Genomic DNA, 23,078 nt, shown 5'->3' with positions numbered 1-23,078 from the left:
TGGAAAACGATTTTCATGGGGGCAAAAGAGGGACTCGGCACTGAAGGCTCCACTCCCGAGACGCCGCTGTCTTCCTACCTATAGCCATAGGCGTTAAAAGCCTGGCTTTCTTGCAGCAAGGCCCAATAAAGATGCAGCAATTCAGTCCTCCTGGATGCTACCATCTCGTAAACACACTGCTGGGCTTCTGGCCAAGCCCCCTGCGCCTTTGCTGCCTCGGTTTGCAGCTATGACGTGTGGAGGCCAAAAACATCTGAAGCGGGGCTACATTCAGTGTATAAGACGCACACAAATTTTCACCCTCTTTTGGGGGGGGGGGGGAAGTACATACTTCGAAAAATACGGTAACTTGAATGTAACAGCTCCACAACTATGTAGTGTTGTTCCCAGGAGATGTCCACTTAGCACATACATCAGAATGCTTTAGCATAAAGATTCTTAAATATATTCCAGGCCTTTTATGCTTTTATTGTTTTAATAACAATTTTTATTGATCAAATTAATACTGATAAAACAGAATCTGTAATGTTTCAATAGGCAACAGTTGGCATATGGTTTTATGTAACTGCTGCTAAGTTTTGTTTCAATTGGTTGGTATAATTATACTAGTTTTTATTTACTGATTTCTAGTGCTTGCTTCATTGTCTGTCTGTATATTTATTGAAACCTAGAGGCCATTCAGTTCCATTGAGTCCAATTCCTTGCTGAGCACAGAAACTCAAATTAAAGCATCTCCAATAAATGGCTGCCTAGCCTCTATTCAAACATGTCCAATAATATAGTCACATTTCAAAACCTCATTTGGTTCCATGCTGAACTGTTTTGTTATAAAGTTTCTCCTAACCTGCAGCTTCTTCTTAAACTGAAGACCGTTTTTTCTTTTTCACTTATATAAATATTTATTGCTGTCAGAACAACTGCTGTACAGAGTAACTCACAGATATAAATACAATAATCTGGCTTGTGCAAAAATGTAATCTGCAGCAGGCATATATATGACATTCCTTTGAGAAAACATTTACATTTCTTGAATGTATTTTGTTCATTTCTTTGCTTTACGGAACCATGGAATGAATGTTGATATTATCAGCATTTACTACAGTGGTGGGTTTCAAAAAAATTTTACTACCGGTTCTGCGGGTGTGGCTTGATGGGCATAGCGTGACTTTGTGGGCATGGCAGGGGAAGGAAACTGTAAAATCTTCATTCCCACCTCATTCCAGGGGAAGATTACTGTGAAATCCCCATTTCTTCCTGCTCATCTGGGACTCAGGAGGCAGAGAATAGATGGGGGCAGGGCCAGTCAACAGGTGGCATTTACCGGTTCTCTGAACTACTCAAAATTTCCACTGCCGGTTCACCAGAACTGGTCAGAACCTGCTGAAACCCACCTCTGATTAGTATATAGGTAATTATTCAGAACAGAGATAAACAACACCAACACTGACAAGGTAAGCCACGATAGGTTGTTCTTGCTTTAAGACCACAATTGAACTCAAGATTTCTGTTGCTAAGTGAGACATTTCTTAAGTGAGTTTTGCTCCATTTTATGACCGTTCTTGCCACTGCAGTTGTTAAGATAGTAACATGGTTAAGTGAATCAGGCTTTCCCACTGAATTTGCCTGTCAGATGATCATAAAAGGTGATCACATGACCACAGGATACTGCAATAGTCATAAATACGAATCAGTTGCCAAGCGTCTGAATTTTGATCATGTGACCATGGGGATGCTGTAATACTTGTAAGTGTGAAAATGGTCATAAGTAATTTTTCCAGTGCCATTGTAACTTTGCATGTCACTAAATGAAATATTATTAAGCCAAGAGCTACCTGTACTATTAATGACAGCAAGCCCTACTCCCTTCTAGCACTGATTTTATCTAGTTTGGTAATGAAACATCTGCAAGAAAAAACTAAGCCCTGAGAGCACCCCACATAGAGACAGATATATTATTAAGTCCCGTAGAAATAAAAACTTAGTTATCACTATTTCTTCTCAACAAGGGTTCTGCAATTGATATCTTATACATTGCTGTTATATCCTAGCATGCTTTATATTCTAGCATGTAATGCTTTCCATTGATAAACTGCCTTTTTTCTTTTAAGATTCTTGTTTCTACACATTTTTCTAAAAAAAATCAAAGAAAAGCATTGAAAACAATAGCTATGGAAGCTGCTTCCAGATATCTCTGCTCATATTTGCATCCAGAGCTGTTTCAGGACAGAGTACTACCCCGCATGGCTGGAGTCACGAGCCCCCAGCAGGAAAAAGGAATTATTCACAAGGAATTTGAGAACAGGGAAATACTCCCTTTCAACCTTTTCTACTGGCAGGTAATATGTCTATACAACAGTCAATAAATCTAGCTTGAACAAATAGCAGCTGAGAGGCATACTCCCACTGAAGAAAATAAGAGAATCGGTTTTATGTGAATATAAGGTAATTTGCTCCAATTCCAACATTTAACTTAGAAAATATGGAACTATTTCATTAATAGTTCAGTGTGAGATTTCTTAAGACACTTCAAAATGTATATTTTATTCAATTTTAGTAGTTTACTTGCATAGCATGGAGACAATAAAGTTAACCATTTTTTGTAGATTTTGTCTTGAAAAAATCATTGAAAAGAAATGACTAAAAGCCTTCCTACAGTTGAATCTAAGAACCACTACATATGATTCTGGAATTAAAATTAAAATCATTTTGGAATTAAAATCATGTTGAAGATGTATTATCCATATTTTTAAATATTTCTTATTGAAAGAACACAGGGTTTACTAACTGAAAAATCTAGTTAATAAGGCACACTTTAATATTTATAAAACAATGCATTCAATTGCACTTGGGTTACAGCTCAATTTCCAGATAATGATGACTGAAAAATATGTTCCCGATGAGGAATAAGCAGATCTTTTATACTAAGAAATGCTCCCTCCGTTAAGCATGATGTTTGGTTTTCCTAGCAACAGCCCTAAAGTTATCTCCCATTGTCAAATTAATATTCTGCAAAAACTTATTTAATTTTATGCTGATAGTCCTCAACCTACAACAATTCATTCAATGATCATTCAACATTACAACAGCACTGAATGAATTGTGGTTATGACAAGTCTTAGCACCCCATGGTCACATGATCAAGCTTTGGGTACTTGGGTTTGCCCTTATGACAAGTTGCCAAATAGCCCATGATGATAAGGTTGCCATTTCAAACCTTCCAACTTACAATTTTCCATGCCAGTTTCCCCAAAAAGACAAGGGGAAGTCTGAAGAGACAATCACATGTTGCTGGGGTAACTCTCCTTCCCCTCCCTCCGCACTGACACCAGTCACTCGCACACCCTTCCTGACAATGCCATGCCTTCCCTGCACCCTCGTGTACTTCCCCATGCTGCACACAACCTCTTGTACACTCCCATCCTGACTTGCATGGTACCACTTGCACAGCCCCACCCCCATGCTGCGTGGCACCTCTTGCGCACATGCCCAATTTGCACAGTGTGTCTTTTGCATCACCTCAACCCAGTGGCACTTTTCCCACACCTCTTGTCCCACTTGGCACTTCTTGTGCTCCCCCCATCCCAGGCAGCCTTTCACACACCTTTCCTAAGCCACACACAATTCCTCTCATGCTCCCTCCCTGACCATCCCATGGCCATTCCCACTCATCCCTCTCCTAGCTACTTACTGGCCTGTGAGCTGAGATCTGCAACTTCCTGCCAGCTTCCCCATTGATTTTAATTATGGGAAGTTAGCAGGAAGTTGCCTCACCTAACAACCATTTGTTAACAACCAGTTAAGATGGCAACTAGAGCTGCAGTGATTGCTGTTGCTAAACAATATAGTTGTGCTTTACAACCACATTGCTTAGTGATAGAAATGCCAATTTAATTGCCATCGAAAGTCAGGAACTACTTGTAATTAGGTTTAGTGTGTTTTAGTAATTTTGTAAATTTGTAACCTGGGGATTTATATGTGGTAAACAAAAAAGGTATTTTAGCTTTATTATGATTCTGTATCTATGTTGATCCTTTTATTCTAATTATGTCTTATGGTGAAACAAATAAATCTGCATTTAGTGTTTTTCCACTGCCTTCTTGCTCTCACTTTAGACAGAAGCTCCATCAAGAAAGCTTGCAGACAGAGGTAGGAAAGATCAATTTACCCACCTTTCAATAGATTAGGTATTGTTCAGTGCCCAGAGTCACTTGCTTTGGATAAGCAGCTATAGAAACTGAATAAATAAAGCAGGCTGCACAGACACACATTGTGTACATTTCACCCCCCAAAAATATGATCATATTTGATTTGTAATACCCTGGACTGAAATATTTGAATGAAACATTATAAAAAACCATAAACCTATGACATACTTACGATTTAGTCCTAGGAATTCTGATTGGAAAATCAAACCCAAAATTCAAAACGTTTTCTCCCAAGTGTGCATATACTTTCAACAGGTAATCCTCTTTAGTGACCATTTGAAGTTACAATGGTACTGAAAAAAGTTATATGACCATTTTTCACACTTATGACCGTTGCAGCATTCCTATGGTCATGTGATTTACATGCAGATGCTCGACAACTGACTCACATTTATAACGATTGCAGTGTCCTAGGGCAGGGGTCTGCAAACCTGGCTCTTTTAAGACTTGTGGACTTCAACTCCCAGAGTTCCTCAGCCAGCTTTGCTGAAGAACTCTGGGAGTTGAAGTCCACAAGTCTTAAAAGAGCCAAGTTTGCAGACCCCTGTCCTAGGGTCATGTGATCCCTTTTGCAACCTACTGACAAACAAAATCAATGGGCAAACCAGATTCACTTAACAACCATGTTACTAATTTAACAACAGCAGTGATTCACTTAACAAAGGGAGGCAAGAAAAATGTAATAAAGTCATAAAATGGGGCAAAATTCACTTAACAAATTTCTCACTTAGCAACATAAATTCCAGGCTCAACTGTGGCCCGAAGTCAAGGATTATCTGTATTACATATATGTCGAGTGGAATTTCTCTTTAAAAAAATCAGCTTTCTTATAGAATATAACAGAATATGTCTTCTGTAAGAGGACATTTTATAACTAAATTAATACTTTTAATATTTTTATGTACACGAAACTCATACTTCATGTCTCAAAATGAAATAGTTTGTACAGTACTCCAGTTTCAATGTCAAGTATTTAAAGAATTGGAAATATTTACTCACTAGTTATTAAGTAGGTTGTTTACTTAAGCCAGCCTGTACCTGATAACCTTGGGCTTTCATCTTGAGAATCAGAATGGCAAGCCAACTCAATAACAGAAAATGCATTCAATATATTATACAATAGTTACTTTTCTCAAAAGTTCCCTTTATGAGCAGCTACTGTAAAAGTTATAATAAAGTTTATCATCCCTACTGCCCCATTTTAAACAGCTTTTGCAAGCCCACATTTTTATAACAAAAATTGATTTGCTGCAAAAATTTGATTTGCTGCAAAAACATTTTCAACTAAGAGCATTTTTCAATTATACTTCAAGAAAATATCTTGAAAATGAAACAAAATGGAATTTTAGTTGGAACCAAAATAATCATTTATTGAGCATAAAAGCTTAACCAAAAGATGGAAATATTGAAACGTTTGCTGCTTTGAGCAAAATAGTGAATCATGTATAATAAAGTCTTCATTTGCTATGCAGTCATACAATGCACAAATAATGGTGCATTATACCGGGGCAAATTAGGCATTTCCCTAAATAGAAGGACCCAAAATCACATTTTCAGAAAATGGGTTCTGCCATTCTGGCATCTCTGACTGTCTGGTTGTATGCACACCTCTAGTGGATGTTTCTAGCTTTCCCAAATCAACAGGAATTTCTGGAATCCTCAAATCAACCTTTGGGGCCTTGCATAGCATAGCCTCCACGTATGTGTGCCAACTCTGCCCTATGTTCCACAATTACTTGAATTTTTAACAGCCCAACAATCAATAGAAGATTCATATGCTTTTATAAATCAAATGGTGTCTATGTTTCAGTAGTCTGATCCAATAATGTGATAAAATGTAGCTCATACTTTTAAGATTTCTTTAATAAACTAACAGTCCTATGTAAATATTGGACAGACATTCAAAAACCATTGAAATACTGTGGTAGTGCTACATGTGATGAAAGTAAGGGCTGTGAAGTAAAGAAAAAAAGCATGAGAGCTATGAGAAATTGGGATACGAAACATTAATTTCTTCAATTATAGTATAATTCTAGTTTTTAGCTGAAAGAGGGGACAATTAGCGCTCACATTTATGCCACTTTGTTGTATTAGCATAAGTGATTGCTTCTGCTTAACATGGCGGGGAGCGGACTTCCGTAACTAATTATTGCCTCTAAAAACATAAAAATTGAAATCTATCATAAGTATGGTTAAAAATTCTGCAAATTAATATACAACCGACCCCTAACTGGTCTGATTAACAAATGTGATTCAAGGTGCTGGTTATTAAAGCCCTACATGGCATGAGGGACTACTTGTCTCCCATAACATCAGCCAGGCCAATTCAATCCTGTAAGGTTGGCACACTCTGGGTTCCTTGCATCAAACAATGTCCTCTCATAGGACCTCTGAACCAAGCCTTCTGTGTAGCGATGCTTGCCCTCTGGAACAAGGTTACCATTCCAGACCCCGACAGCTCCCACTCTGTTGCTTTTCAGAAGTCTTGGCTTTTCACCCAGACCTATGGCAAGAGAGTATGAGACTCCTCACTTCGTTGTGCTTGCCAACTTTTATGCTTTATTGATTTTATTGTAATTTCTTTGTTTGTTGTTGTTGAGAGTTGAGTGGTATACATGTTTAATAATTATTTTCCACAGATTCCAAAATTGCTTGGAATAAAACAAATAACAATAGCACTTAGACTTATATACTGCTTCATAGTGCTTTACAGCCTTCTCTAAGCAGTTTACGGAGTCAGCATATTGCCCCCAACAATTTGGGTCCTCAAATCAATCTACAAATGATCGTCATACATTAGCAAATTTAGTTTTCCATAAAAAGAAACATTTAATTTGCAATTTTCATTTGCTGTAAAAGAGTGGAATATAAAATGAAGGATTTTATGTGAGATAGCAGTCATCACTTTATTCTTTGAATTAGCAACAAGGCATCATACAAAAAATATCACTGTCTTCAGAAGAGCTAGAGATCAAGAACATTTAAACTTGACATGGCAAGTAATACACTCAGACATTATATACATAGGTACATACACCCAATACCTACATCAAATAAAATATTTAAAGCAGAGTTAGAGAAAAAGGTTAGTAACTAATTAAAAATGCTAAAAAAATATGAAAGAGAATTCCTAGATTAAGTGCCATCTTTAAAAAGAAAACCAGACTACTGTTTTCATACCTTGAATATTTTAGTAAGTTTAGCAATGGGGGGGGGGCACTGAACTTTAACAGCTGAACATTTCTAAATACAGAAAAACTGGCCAACTAACATAAGAATGCATTTAAGTAGCTTCAAGTGAAGTATTGTGATCCAATATTTTTAAATGTATATGGGTGTGGTATGTGTGTGTGTGTGTGTGAGAGAGAGAGAGAGAGAGAGAGACAGACAGACAGACAGACAGACAGATGAAGAAAGAGTGCTCTAATAAAAAAAAGCGTAGAAGGAAACAAGAAGACCAGAACACATCTTCTCCAGCAACACATGTTCTCCATACAGATAAACAGGGATTAACATCAGGCAAACAATCAAGCAGAAAACAATGCCATTAAAAGATACTACTGCTCTCCAAGCAGTGTCTGAATTTACCGGACATAAAACTGTGATGTGCATCTATTATTTACCATTGTGCTATTATTAACTGCATAGCCTAACCCTAACTAGAAACAAGTGAGGTCAATTAGGGTTACTACATCCACCCATACTACTACTGATGAGAAAGCATAAAAAGGCAAGAGTCATACAGTGGTCCTATTGAGAAACCTGAATTACAGACACTTCCTATTTGTCAGCAATTATTCATCAATAATTGAATTAGCACATAATAGAACTAAAGTGTGATTCAATACTTGAATAATAAAGAATGCACTATTTAAACAAAAATAGTTTACACACAGTAAAATGGTGGTAACTAAATGTCTCTCCTCCTTCAATTTCCACCCTTGAAATACCTTTAATTAAAAATAAATAAACCCCACCCTTTTGAAAAGTAGATAAATAAGCAGTTTCATAAACAAAAGTATATCTGAAAAAGTGCATATGCTCCTAAACTCTTCACTGGTGTTGCATGCTGTTTCTTCATTTTCCAAATCCACTTTACATACAATGGTTCCTGCTGTTAAAGAATAACTAAAAAGCTCAACAACTCAACAACTTAAGGGGCGTGCATAAGAGCACCAGCGTGCCTACCATCCCTGTCCTAATGTTCCCTTTAATTGTATTCATTTTATGTATTCAATTCATGCTTATACTTATATATATTATTTAATACATATTCAACAAAATTAAATAAATAAATAAATAAATAAAATAATTCTTCTTTACACCAATGCAGTGGTGGGCTGCCGCCGCTTGTAACAACCAGTTCGCCCGGAACCGAAAATATAAGCACACGCGGCATCGAAAAACCAGCAATTATATGATATTGCCAGGGCGGGTGGGCGGGGCCAGCTGCTGATCGGAACTACCAGTTCGCCTGAACTGGTCCAAACCGGCAGCATCCCACCACTCCACCAATGTATATAGCAGATCATTTTCCTAAAGTATGTCTGCTCATGCTAGTAATTAAAAATAGAACTTCATTATGCTAAATTGACCCTCCCCTTTCCTTCTTTCCCCATTTCTTTTTTTCTTCTTTATCTTGTCTTTCTGTTATACCAGTAGATGTCTTCTCAGCTTTTAATTAAGTAAATGCCTATTATTGTTTTGACTGATTTGCTGCTTTTCCTTTTAAATGAAAATGCAGCAAACAAAAAATAGCCGCAACTAAAAACACATTGCAACAATAAACATATTACTATTTTAAAACATAAATGTATTTCAATGATGCATTACAACTTTTAAGGTTATTATCACATTGATATTTTCTATCTGTGAAATACGGCAACAATACAATGCTATTATTTATCAACACCATGTTTCCCCAAAAATAAGATCTGGTCTATTAATTTTTGCTCCAAAAGACGCATTACGTCTTATTTTCCAGTTAGATATTATTTTGGGGAAAATGTGTCCACCTGGCTGACGATCTTAACTGGGGCTTATTTTTGCAGTAGGGCTTGTATTACGATTATCCTGAAAAATCATGCTAGGGCTTATTTTCCGGCTGGGTCTTATTTTTGGGGAAACATGTTATTAATACATAAACTAAATGAACAGACAGTCCATTAAAAATACTGAACACAGGAACTGGACATCAGGACAGCAGCAAATAACCTATCATATACCACTATTCCTTTCCATCTGGTATAGTTTTTAAAAGTTCTAACAGCAAGAAAGTTAATATGGGCTTGATGTTCAGTCGCTTAGCCTCTGTTCTCTATTATCCTTTTACTACATCTAAACATACGATCAACCCTTGGTATTCTGCGGGAAATCAGGAGGGAAGAGTTATGCTGTACTAGGAAACTAATAAACATTCCTTCTTTTTATCCTTTCAAAGCTCTACAGTACACAGATGGCTACTGACACACTCCAAACAAGTCGTTATAGTAGTATTCTACGGCCAATTCTTCTTTATATATGCAGCTGCCTTCCTCTCTAGCATCCTCTAAGCAATCATTTACATGAATAGTAACAGATGTGTCCACAAATACATATAACGAATTTTGAAGAGTAAATACAAAAGCAGTAAATTCATTACAATAAACATAGGATTACATATTAACCATGAATCTTACTGACGTTTTATCTGTCTGGCCCAACACATGAAACTGGCCATCTCTGGATATTCTGTACTCAAGAGGAGGATAGTAATCTGAGAGATTACACCCTTATTGTTCTATCCTGGACTGTTCCTTTCAGCAGGGAGGGGTTTTATAAATAATTATCTTAAAGTATTTGAGAGAAATCCTTGACTCCTGTAAAAGTCAACTGGCTAGAACATAGAAACAGTCCAGGCAGTTAAACACTCTTCTCCAGCCTTGTGGGGCCTATGCACTAATTAAGCAAGTTGGGAGACACTGCAAAGCAGTTAGAAGTCTTTTGATTCTGACTGAACAAAACTTCGAGCTATTGTGAGTCTACTTTGTGGTGAGGTTAGGCAGATAAACAGCACTTAACCTGATCTGATCTGATTAAACAAAATACAGGTAGTCCTTGACTTACAACAGTTCATTTATTGGCTGTTTAGTTACTGAAAAAAGGGACTTATGGCCGTTTTTCACAGTTACAACCGTTGTAGCAGCCCCATGATCATGTGATCAAAAGTCAAACACTTGGCAACTGATTCATATTTATGACAGTTGCAGTGTCCTGAAGTCATGTGATCCATCTTTGACCTTGTGACAAGCAAAGTCAATGGGGAAGCCAGATTCACAACCAGGTTACTAACTTATCAACTGCAGTGATTCACTTAACAACTGTGGCAAGAACGATCATAACATGGGGCAAAACTCACTTAACAAATGTTTCACTTAACAATAAAATTTGGACTCGATTGTGGTTGTAAGTTGAGGACTACCTGTAACCCAAGAGCCACATCTTGGCTAGTGACTGGATGGAAGGCTAGCATAAAATTTTAGGATTGTTGGGTAGACTACTGAAATTGAAAAATATCCTAAAGAAATAAAGGTAGCTGAAAAAATATATGTATGACTGGTCCTTATAACCGTCACACATCCTTGTGGTTACATGACTGAGATTTGGGTATTTTGAAACCGATGAGCATTTACAACCACTGCAATGTCCTACAATCATGTGATCACCATTTGTGTGCTTCACAACCAGCTCCTGAGAAGTAGTTATGGAGAAACTGGCACTGATGACATTACCTTCTAGTTTAGTAATGAAACATTTGTGTTGTGACCCAGGTTCCTGGACCCGGACTTCTGGACGCGGATGATTCAGAAAGTGAGGGAGAAGACCTGGCAAGCCCTGCTTCTCTTGAGCCCTTTCCCTCCCTGGCACCCACTCAAAGGGAGGAGGAGGGGCCGGCAAGACCTGATTCCCTGGAGCCTTCTTCTGATTTGGCAACGCCCCAAGAACAGTTTTGGAGTGATGCAAGGCTGCGCAGGCGTGACTGGCGCGCGCAGCAGAAGCAGTGTTGGGACAAAGCCAAGTCATAATTGTCATGCAGTGACATCTGCAGAGACTATAAATAGGAGGCGGGACTTCCTGGTTTTTTGTCTTGGACAAAGCAATGAATTTGCGCGGGCAAACTGTTTCAATGGAGGGAAGAATATATTCATGAGTAATTCTGGCCTTATCTATAATTTCCTCGTTATCTCCAGAAACTTGGCAGGCCCGTGGTTAGACGTGGCCAGGACATATATCTATGTAAATAAAAGGAGAAAAGGAGGCCTCTGACTGACTCTTTGCTGGGAGTATTGGGGGGAGGGAAACAGAACAATTTGCAAGAAAACAACCAAATATCAAGAGCTCGTCAGTTCAACCCTGAGCTTCAAATATTTTCTTCTATGGAAACCTGCAATCTGTTATAGGCAAGTCTGTTGTTAAAACCAGTCGGCTAATTTTAATTAATACAAAATACAGCAGCAAAAACATTAAATGATTTTTTAAAAATCTTATACGATGTTAGCTGGCTCATTTGCTAGGATGCAAAACGCTTTACAATGTTTTATTCTTGTAATATTGTAAGCTGCCCAGAGTCACCTTGTGGTTGAGATAGGTGGCAATTAAATTTAATAATGTGACATTATCTGAAGAACTGTTACTATTCATGTAACATGTTCGTGTTCCACATATTAGTATTTGGTTCCCATTACAGGTAGTCCTCGACTTACAACAGTTTGTTTAGTGACTGTTCAAAGTTACAATGACACTGAAAAAAGAAACTAAAGATTTTAGGTAGAGGAAAGATAAAAAATGAAGACTTGTAAGTTAAAGGAAGGAAGGAAGTTTATTAAATCAAACTGCAAGCTAGATCTATTGTTACTTCTGTCTACCTTTTATGGATTTTCCGTTAATAGTGAAAAGATGAAGTTTATGAATTTGTTTACAGATAAGAGATATGTTGACTGAAGAGATAAAATAGAATGAAGAATTACTAAATTTGTTTACGCTTGTGATTAGGAATGGATGTCACTTATATTTTTCTCTTTGATATATCCTTATTTTTTTCCTTGTACTTTTTCCTTCTTTCTATTTACCTTTGTTTCTTTAAGTTTACTTTGCATTAAATTTTACTATTATAATCAAAATTCTAATATTTGGATAATGTAGCAATTCAAACCCGTATCAAAAACGGGGTTGAGAGGACACAACTATACAAGGAGAGCATGCGTGTGCAGTTCCATAAACCAAACTTTTCTTTTCCCAGGCCCATATAGCAGCTTTAGCAGCCAGATGCATAGTTCAAAGAAAAGATATAACTGTTTTAATAAACTGGGTGCTCTGTTATATCCCCATGCACTCCAAAGCAAATTTTTGCCTCCAATTCTAATGTTCTAATATTTGGGTTTCCTTTATCATGTGTGATTCTTTCCACTATAGCTTATTATTAAGTGTAAACCAGATCTTTGAGAATTCCATAATATGTCAAACCACATTGTATTTTTTACTCAAGGAAAATATGATTAAGAACATTTTAGAGAAATATCAGTTTGTACTTTCTTAGAACTGTGGGATTTTTTTAAAAAAAATCAAAGGTTAATTATACAAAATCTTATAGTTCTTACCCAAGCTTTAAGCAAAAGAAAAACCTTGAGTGAAAACATAACTCTACATAGATTTTGTTTTGCAATTCATAAAAATGTTGTGCTGTGTCAATGAAAAACATCTAGAGTTGAATTTGGGGGATGCTTCTGTATTTACAAGTATGTCCTAAAAAGAAACAATTCTGTGTTAAGATGTATGTGTTTTTAAAGAACATAAAATATTTATTGTGGAAATTATGTTTCTGAAGTTGCTCCTTTAACTTTGAAGATGTGCTAGCTTTTAAAGCCAAGAATACTTTGATCATTTAAGCCGCAGGATTGTGGAGTGGATGTAACAGAAGACAATAATGAGGGAGTCCCTAGGATTTAGGGTAGACATAAATTTAATGGGAATAGCTGTTTTCCTCTTTAAGAAAAAATAACATTTGTTCACAATATTGTCATTCAGTAGTAAAAAATTTTATGGAAAACTATTGTACAATTTACAATACATGACAAATTTTATTTTAGACTAGGAACTATACATTGTAGAATCCAAAATATCACAGAATGAAAAAAAAACAGATTTTACTTTTGGTCATCTTTTTTTTTACTGAAAGCACATCAAACTACCAGTAATTTAACCATTATTTTGATAAGTCCTATAAAAGCAAGAATCAGTATACAATGTTTTTCTTTTGACCCATGAAAAACAAAGATACAAACGTTGGACTATGTATGGTTTATAGATGAGTCAGAGAAAGAACAAGAAGTGTTGCCTAAATAATTTACAAGTAAACCAATAAACACCATTTATTTAAAGAAGAGAAGAATATCCTTTATGACATTACACTTTTTCTCCAGCAAGCCACATATAGAAAGCTTGGAATGTTGTTAAGAACAGCAGACAGTTGAAGGAGAAAAAAGGGTATTGGAAGAATATCTGAAGGACAGTGAAGAAGCTGCACTGAAGCTAGTACATCATGAAGAAATACTGAATACTAGAGAGACCTTCTAACCTACAAGAAAGACCCAATGAAGAATAGAAAAGAGACATCAATAGTACACACACACAAAAATTAGCAAGCAGAGCAGATAGCAACAAGATGTGGCAATGGCTAAGAGCAGGAAAACTGAAGAAAGAGAAAGAATGGATAATTCTGGCTGCCCCAAGACCAAGCCTTAAGAACAAACACACACAAAGCCAGAATTGAGAAGAAGACAACAGGTAGCAATGCTGTCTCTGCAAAGAAGTTGAAGAAAAAGTGTACCACTGAGTTAAAGATCACACAAATTGATCACAAACAAGGACATGAGAAAATAGCAACAAAGGTGCAATGGAATAGAATTCTTTATTGGCCAAGTGTAATTAGACACATAAGTAATTTGTCTCCAGTGCATAAGTTCTCAGTGTAGATTGAAATTCAGTGTAGAGAAAAGTAAAGTATTACACTTAGGCAAGAAAAAACAAAAGTACAAATATAGATTGGGTGAAACCTGGCTTAATAGCAGTAACTGTGAGAGGAATCTTGGAGTCTTAGTAGAGAATCAAATAAATGTGAGCTAACAGTGTGTGGCAGCAGCCAAAAAAGCCAATGCAATCCTAAATTGCATTAAAAGAGGGATTTAATCAAGATCATGTGAGATACTAATACCACTCTATAAAGCCTTAGTAAGACCACATCTAGAATACTGCATCCAATTTTGGCCATACTACAGAAAAGATGTTGAGACTCTAGAAAGAGTACAGAGAAGATGTATTAAGAAAATGATTAAGGGACTGGAGGCTAAAACATATAAAGAACGATTACAGGAACTGGGCATGGCTAGTCAAGTGAAGTGTGTTCCAATATTTGAGGGGCTGACACAGAGCAGGGGTCAACCTATTTTCCAAAACACCTGAAGGCCAAACAAGGAATAATGGATGGAAACTGATCAAGGAGAGATTCAACTTAGAAATAAAGAGAAACTTTCTGACAGTGAGAACAATCAACCAATGGAACAGCTTGCCTTCAGAAGTTGTGGGAACTTCATCACTGGAAGCTTTCAAGAAGAGACTGGACTGCCATCTGTCAGAAATGGTATAGGGTCTCCTGCTTGAGCAGGAGGTTGGACTAGATGACCTACAAGGTCCCTTCCCACTCAGTTTTCTGTTCTGCTCTGTTCTGTTCTACTCTATTCTATGCAAGTATTAAGTGATAAACCATGATCATAATCATAAAATAAAATCATCCTCATCATAAATTGTTAGATAATATATCCGCAAAAAATATCATTTCACTAAAAGCAAGAACTCATGGGACCACAAAATAGATAAGGTAATAGAAAATGAGTACCGTATATACTCGAGTATAAGCCGAGTTTTTCAGCACATTTTTTGTGCTGAAAAACGTCCCCTCGGCTTATACTCGGGTCTATACGGCTTATACTCAAGTTTTTTTTTTTTTTAAGCCCCTCGGCTTATACTCGAGTATATACGGCTTATACTCGAGTTTTTTCTTTTTCACATTTTACCGGACTGAAGCCCTGCCGGTGCAGTGAGAGGCGGGCGGGGAGCCGCCAGCCTTCTCAGCTGAGGGAGGGAGGGTTTCCCCAACCGGTAGGTGCCTCATTTCCCACCCTCGGCTTATACTCGAGTCCCCAGTTTACCCCAGTTTTTGGGGTAAAATTGGGGACCTCGGCTTATACTCGGATCGGCTTATATTCGAGTATATACGGTAAGCTAAATTGCTCTAGTCTAGAACTTTATTATAGAAAATTATAAACAGCTCTATCACAGCATATAAAGTAGATATAAGCATGGATTATTTAAAAGTGAGGACCTATTTCCTAATTTTATTTACTTGTACTTAAATAAAAAAACCACACTATGATCAAAATGAAAGCCAAATCTCCAATATTATTGACACAGAGGTGACCATTCATTCCATTCAGTCTAAGACCTCCAGAAAGCCCTATCTTTGAATTTATTTCTTATAAATATACATTTATTACAACAATGTTGCAGAACAAAATGCAATATGCCAAACAGACTAGGCACATTAGGATTGAGGTTTGCCTACATCACCCTATACATATTGCATCCAGTGAAAAGGTAGCACAAAGGCTGCTTTCATAATTTAACAGCTACCTTACTTCAAAGGTTTCTGCCATTCCATCCAGCATGCCCACGCTGTTGCCCTATAATTTAAACTAATCATACCAGCTTCATTTTCATGCATTTCTTGCCTTCTTTCATGGGTTATTCTTGTACTTACTTGCCCTTGGCATCTCTTTTGAGGAATAGCTTGATATTTAAGTTCTTTATAAATGTCATGTGTTCAGCTCCATGGTACATTATCGGTATTTCCTGGAAATAAAATACTAAGTCCTAAAGCATGGAGACACTAATTAGCACTTTCCTATACAAATGTTCTGCATGCTTGATGGATGAAATTCACTCTTCAGGGAGACTTGTTCCATAGGCCACATGCAATTAATTAGTTTCAGACATGCTATAGATGATCTCCTCTACTCAATAAAGTCAGCAGTTTAATCCATCAGATCCCTGGATTCTATTTAGTTTCCACTGAGGTTTATGACACAATAGGAGTAAGTTTTACAAACCTTCTTCTGATTCCATTCTGTTTTAATGGTCTTTGCACAAATAAAGCATTATTTTTTTAATATACAGTTGTCTATTATTTATGTCATATTTCAAAATAGTTTTGTTAAATAATCTAAAATCAAATATTCGTATTGCTCACTTGATAGCCATATAACTTATCAAACATGCTACATACAGAGAGAAGGATATTTTTAAAAAGTACAATATTGTATATTTCCTCAATCAAAACAGCTGCAAGAGGGTATTGAACTTCATCTAATGAACTTCATCTCTGAATTAAGGAGAAGTGGGTTGGTGTAATCATAATAGTTTATTATTCCCTGCAGTTTAGCAATGTATTTGGAATAATATTCCAAAGCTAATTAGATAGATATGTCAGGCAAGAAAGAAGCAAAATGTTATGGAAGTTGCAGTCCTGAACTGAGATACTGTAAAATAAATAATAACTTCTGAAGGGATAAAAATATTTCTAAATCCAGAAATATTATGAATATCACTCTAAAATACTAAAAATCATTAATTTGTTATTGAAATTAATTAGATGTTAGCTTGTAAATAAATTTATCAATTCAATGTAAGGAAGCAAAATTTGCATTTCTCACAAATATCAATTATAAATTAAAGCCAAGATTTAAATACTTGTTTCATTTCAGAAGCAAATAAAAGATATAGAAATTACTAAACAAAATGAAAAATTTGCATTTACATCAATAATTTAAAACCAACATCTGAAATTTTAGGATTATAAAAATTTTCTGGGTCAGGATGTTCAATGAGATAATAGTTTGACTTGGACACAGTATGGAGTGAGAAGCTGCTGCTATAGTTTGTAGAGGTTTATCATTTTATGGCTTATAACATTTGGTCCTAACTGTAGTTCATTCCCTATACCATATTTGAACCAAGTATAAAAACTCAGTCATCTGAGATTTACTAAAACATGGGTAAAAACAAGCCGTAGCTGAACAGAACGCATGAACCCAGTTTATGATTGATAACTAATTTCCCTCAAAATGCCTTCCTTTTCAATCCACAATATAAGTTCTATTTGCTCTCAATAAGATTATTTATTAAGATGAATTCTTCCTCAAATCCAAAACATTCATTGATAAAAAAATCTTTAAAAATTTAAATATAACTCATGACAAAAATCTTCACAGAAAAATATAAATCTGTTAAAATTTCACAATTTCTTCCACTGTATCTAGTGAGTATATATTTCATATTGAAATCAGATATATTATGACATGACACTTAAAGAGAATATTAAGCTTTAAATACAACTTATGCGATTTGCACTATTATTTAATATATACTGATGAAAAGCATTCTTCACTGATAAAGAATTAAAAATAATCTTGATTACTAGAATTCTACATTTTGACAAGTATGCCAACAGTGCAAATTTCTAACACAATAGCACAATTTATTATTATAAAATTTTATTGCTCCTTGGAGAACAAAACATTAACAATGTTTATTTGTTTATTTGCCTTATTTTGCACACTGTATAACCTAAGTATTGTACCAGATAATTCTCTAATATGTGAAGTAACTCTCAGTTAAGATTATCATCTCCAAGATCAAAACTGCTGCAAGGCCTTCCTTGGATTCTTAATATCAAGAAATTGCATAGAGCAAAGGCAATTCAGATATATAACAAGCCAACTACTAATCTGATACGATACACCCTGTCTATGTGAATAACATATTCAGAGATTTCACTCATATTCATTTATTTATTTTATTTAATCAAATTCAAATTCACAATCTTCTGTCAACACTAGATTAGAGATGTGCCAGTAATTCCTATATACAAGTATGTATTACAAACCCAATGTAATATAACAAGTTATTTGGCACTTCCAATTAATTAATGGGAGTTATTACTAGAAAGGTGAATTAAAGAAATCTCCCCTACCCTCCTCTCCATAGGTTTAAACAACATTAGCCAAGTTTCTCAGCCAGGACAATCTGATTCCATATATGGAACTATGTTAATTTAAATTCCAGGATATCGTCTGAGACTCAGCACCTATCATCAAAGTTTAAATTAGACTGAAAGTTGTCACAACTGCTTTAAAAGCTTACATTTATTAACGGCAGTGGTTCAGAAGACATAGGCGAAAGTTCAGAATCCTGAGAACTCTTACTAAGGAAAATTTGAACTCAAAATTGTTTATGAAAGAGCACATGTAGGATTGTCCAGTAATAAATATTGCTTTATTTAACCTTGCAATTTTTTCTCGGGATCATTCAGAAGCACGGCAGCGGAGAGATTCGTTATCGGAATCAAGAACGGAATCTTAACATTTCTCTGAAGACACCGATGGAGCAAAAGAAAGGCACTGGCATGTATTTCCCCCACCACCACCACCCCCCCCCATTCCTCTCTAGCCATCCCTTTCTAGCCCTTCTTGGAGCAGTTTCAAACCAGCACGTTAGAGTGAGCCAGAAGAAATGTTGCCTGCCAGCTTGAGAAAGATCCCGCTGTTCAGTCTGAATGGCACCGAGCAATTGCTGGGCCTGGTCTAATGAAAGAGGGGAGGGGAAAAGGGGGAGACGCTGTTGTGGCAGCGGCGGCGGCGAGCAATGGAAAAAAATCCCTTACGGACGCCGAGGGGCTTGTTTGGGTCTTGGCACCAAATGGCTGCGGGGAGAGAGCGGGAAAGAGAGACACCGACTCTCGGCATCCACTTCCCGGCTCCCTCCAACCTCTCCGGCGGGCACAAAGGAACCCCTTGAAAGGGGGTGGTTAGTCGTAATCGTGCTAACGCGTTTTTTTTAAAACACACATACACACACCCCTCCCGTTGCAGCAGAGCTGCTACTTTCTAATACAGCCCCACACAAGCGCCCTCGCGCCACGCCGGATTGGGGGTCCACGAGCGCATTTCAGCGCCTCGAAGAAAGCGCATCCACGCCGGCTCAAAGAGGCAGGGCGAGGAGGACGGACTTTTTCTTTCGTTGTCTCCAAAACACTCCTCGCTCCCCCCAATCCGCCTGCGGACGGAGCCATAAAATGGGGGCTCCCCGTTCTCTCCAGCCGAAACAAAGTAGAAGGAAAAGAACGCCCGCGCGGGACGCCCGCTTTGGATTCGCAAGGCAGACCGACCGGCAGGCAAGCGGGCGGGAGTGCACAAGAACAAGCGGCGACGAGTCCGAGGGCCAGTTAAGTGTCTTTTTTTTCCGCCTTGCACTCACCAAGAAGCAGCAGGAGGAGGAGGAGGAGGACTCCCCTCGCCATCTCCGCGGTCAACGCTGCACCGGTTTGATTTCCTTTTCGGCCAACTCCGGCCTTGGCACCAGCTTTCACTCCATGCTGTTCAGAAAAAGCTCCAGAAACCTCTTAGCCAGCCCAGCCGCCACAGCCGGCCCCACCCCTCGCCTCCCCTCGCACACCCGGGACAAGGTGGAGCTTCCGGGCAGGAGGATCCCGCTCCGGCAAAAGGCAGGCCGGAACCTAATTGACGACCACCAGCCCCGACTTATTTCTCCTCGCCTCTTCGATTACCTGTCCGGTTGGCGGGCGACCTCTACTGACTGCATTTGGTGGGCTCCTAAGATGGGAGATCCGATTGGAGGTGTTTTATTATTATTATTATTATTATTTCAAAAGAAAGGTTCTCCGGAATGTCCTACCTAGATCACCCCCACCCCCGAAAATGCCGGTAGATGCTTCAGCTTGGTTAGTAGTTAACTAAATAAAGGTTGCAACCCGATAGTTTTACTTTGAGTTATTTTAGTATGCTTAGGCTCGGTCTATATTTTCTTCTGTTAAGATTTCTCCCCAATCTTGCTATTTCTAGCAGCTGTAACCTCCTCCCACCACCCCTCCCATTGAATGATTGCTTGATTTAACAGAGATTTGAGGAAGGATAGAAAGAGCATTGACGCTTTTGAACTTTCGTGTTGGGGAAGATTTCTGAGAATTCCTGGATAGTGAAGGAGGGGGGGGGAAACAAATTATCACTGGACAAATCAATCCAGAGTGCTGGCTTCAAGTACAAGGGACTAGGTTCTTATTTTGGACACATTAGGCAAAGACCCAGGTCTCTGGAGAAGGTTCTAATGCTGGAAAAAGATGGCAAGAAAGACCAGCAGCCAAAGGAACAATGCACACTCTCACGGTGGCAATGGCAGCACCATGGAAAGGCCTGAAGGACCATGTTGGGGACAGATCCCCATGGAGAAAATATATGAATGTAGGTATACACACACACACACAAACTTCCATCTTTCAAGATTCTTATTATTTATTTATTTATTTATTTATTATTCAAATTTTTATACCGCCCTATCTCCCAAAGGACTCAGGGCGGTTTACAGCCTAATAAAAACATAAGAGTAAATACAAGTTAAAAACAACATTTAAAAAACTTATTAAATTAGGCCAAATTTAAAACTGTCGTTAAAATAGTATAAAACCCCATTTAAAAACTAAATTTAAAACTAAAACCCTAGGCCAGCCCTGCATAAATAAATAGATGTGTCTTAAGCTCGCGGTGGAAGGTTCGAAGGTCAGAAAGTTGGCAAAGTCCTGGGGGAAGCTCGTTCCAGAGGGTGGGGGCCCCCATAGAGAAAGCCCTTCCCCTGGGTGTCGCCAGTTGGCACTGCCTGCGGATGGCACCCTAAGGAGTCCCTCTCTGTGAGAGCGTACGGGTCGGTGGGAGGCAATCGGTGGCAGTAGGCGGTCCCGTAAATAACCCGGCCCTATGCCACTCTACTCCATGCAGTTGATGAATGGGACTGTACCTGCAAATATCTGTACCTTAATAAATGAGTTAGCTTTTAAACTGCCATAAAATTCTTTGTTACCTTTTCCAGATAATTTGTTCCTCATGAAACGATATGCATAAGGCTGCCTTCTAAATGTTATCCTCTATCTCTTTCCATTAATTTATTCATGAAATAGTCTTATTTCTATTCATTTGAAATTTAGCAGTCTCAATGAATCATACATCAAGCTAAAACATAATGTGGTTTATCTGGTTCGGGGTAAATGTGACCCAGTCTTTTGCAGCTTATTCAAAAACCATGATTAAATTGGGTTAGTATATGTGACTACATACTCAGTATATCTGTCATTAGAAAATTATGTGTTTCAATACTACAAGACTTAATTTTTAATAAGCCACAACTACCTGAAAATATAATGGATGTTGAAAATTTAGTAATGGATGTTAAAAGTGTTTGTGAGGTGATGCAAATATATAACTCAAAAGTGTAGATAGATTTTTATGTGATTAAATAAAACTGTAGATTTGTTCTTATTTGATTAAATTACAAGTTAGTGTTTCAGCTCTTTCTTAATTATACCATTCTATTACTTTCAGAAATGTAGGGCAGTTTTTTTCAATTACTGTAGATAGAGATTAGATAGAGTTTAATTTCAAGGATACTGTAGTGCATAAATGTTGCAGGTAAATACATTTTTTTCAGGGGACTCTAGTTATAAAGCTAATGAGTTTCACCTTTTGGCAACTCTAGTTTGGGTTTATACAGAACAGTTTACTGAGACAAGATTAAAAAATTTTACGTTTATGTAACTTTAACCTACATGATTGCTCTTGATGGGAAGTTCCAAGCTCAAGGAATGTAAGTAAATGTGACAATTGTTGTGCATCAAAGTAATGCAAACAGGTTCTATCATAATTGTTTATTCAGTGGTTTAAATAGAATAATATTAACATGCTTAGGAATAATGCTGTGAAAAACATAATTGTAAATGTGTTTGTATATCCTGGATTAAGCTTTCATTATGGAATTTATGCCACATTAATTTTACAGAGGGTCCAAACACAACTCCAGTTTTAACTTTCCTATACTTTTCCAATTTGTGTTTCTTTTAATTTCAAGGGAAAAAAGGATAAAAAACTACAATGATTTCTTATTGGTACTAGGAACTATTTACATAGAACTAGCTACTTAAGAAAAAGAACTACCAATGCGTAACCACTATTTGAAAGAGAAACAGACTCTAGGTCTAGTTTTTATAGCAGGGATAAAGGAAAGCAGGTCCTTTGGAGAAGGAAACCACAAACCCTTGAGGAAGTAATAAAATCATTTTAATTTCCTCTCAATCATCTGATAAGTAATGCTATTAGCACTATTAACAGTTTTTCTAATTCATAGTCTTATTCTTCTATAACACGAATTCCAAACATTTACAAGCTAAACATTCAACATTAGTAACATGTAACTGTTAGTGGGCCAATTTATAAATAGTGTTCTTATGGCATGCTATGCTAGAATATACAGTTAATTAATTTGTACCATTTTACCCGACAGAGTTGGTTTACTATTTGTCCAAATGTGGAATAGTGGCCATTAGATTTATTAAAAAAACCACTACAAGTTAATCAAGGCATCTGGTTATTGTCTAAAAATCAATTGTTTAAAACTCTGTATACAACATTCATATCACACCTGTATGGTGGATTGTTTATCCTGCTACATGACATTGCAGTCTCCTTCTCTGAGGACACTTAACAAGAGACTGCTAACTTATGAAAGGAACTAGCCTCCAGGCCCCCAAAGGTTTTCCCTCTGATCACTTGGCTGGGAACATCAAAGGTTTCTGTGTCCTATTTCATTTCTTTATTATCTCAAGCTGAGAACAGCAGGGCTGGTGACAACCCTATTTCCTTTACAGGCTTGCAACTAGGGAAG

The 23,078-nt window shown here is 37.3% G+C and overlaps 1 protein-coding gene across 2 annotated transcripts in view; it reads right to left on the bottom strand.

The window, feature by feature from the left end:
• Nucleotides 1–22,173, bottom strand: part of PTK7 (protein tyrosine kinase 7 (inactive)) — a 94,981-nt gene extending 72,808 nt beyond the window's left edge. For both annotated transcript variants that reach the window (XM_058165144.1, XM_058165143.1), the window contains exon 1: nt 19,611–22,173. In XM_058165144.1, coding sequence (XP_058021127.1) covers nt 19,611–19,653 — 43 coding nt within the window. In that variant the 5' untranslated portion in view covers nt 19,654–22,173. The remainder of the gene's footprint in view (nt 1–19,610) is intronic.
• Between the last annotated feature and the right edge of the window lie 905 nt (nt 22,174–23,078).

The sequence above is a fragment of the Ahaetulla prasina genome, chromosome 1 (genome assembly GCF_028640845.1).
Source record: "Ahaetulla prasina isolate Xishuangbanna chromosome 1, ASM2864084v1, whole genome shotgun sequence".
NCBI lineage: Eukaryota > Metazoa > Chordata > Lepidosauria > Squamata > Colubridae > Ahaetulla > Ahaetulla prasina.
The sequence above is the reverse complement of the archived record's forward strand: the minus strand, read 5'-3'. Positions and strand labels throughout refer to the sequence as shown.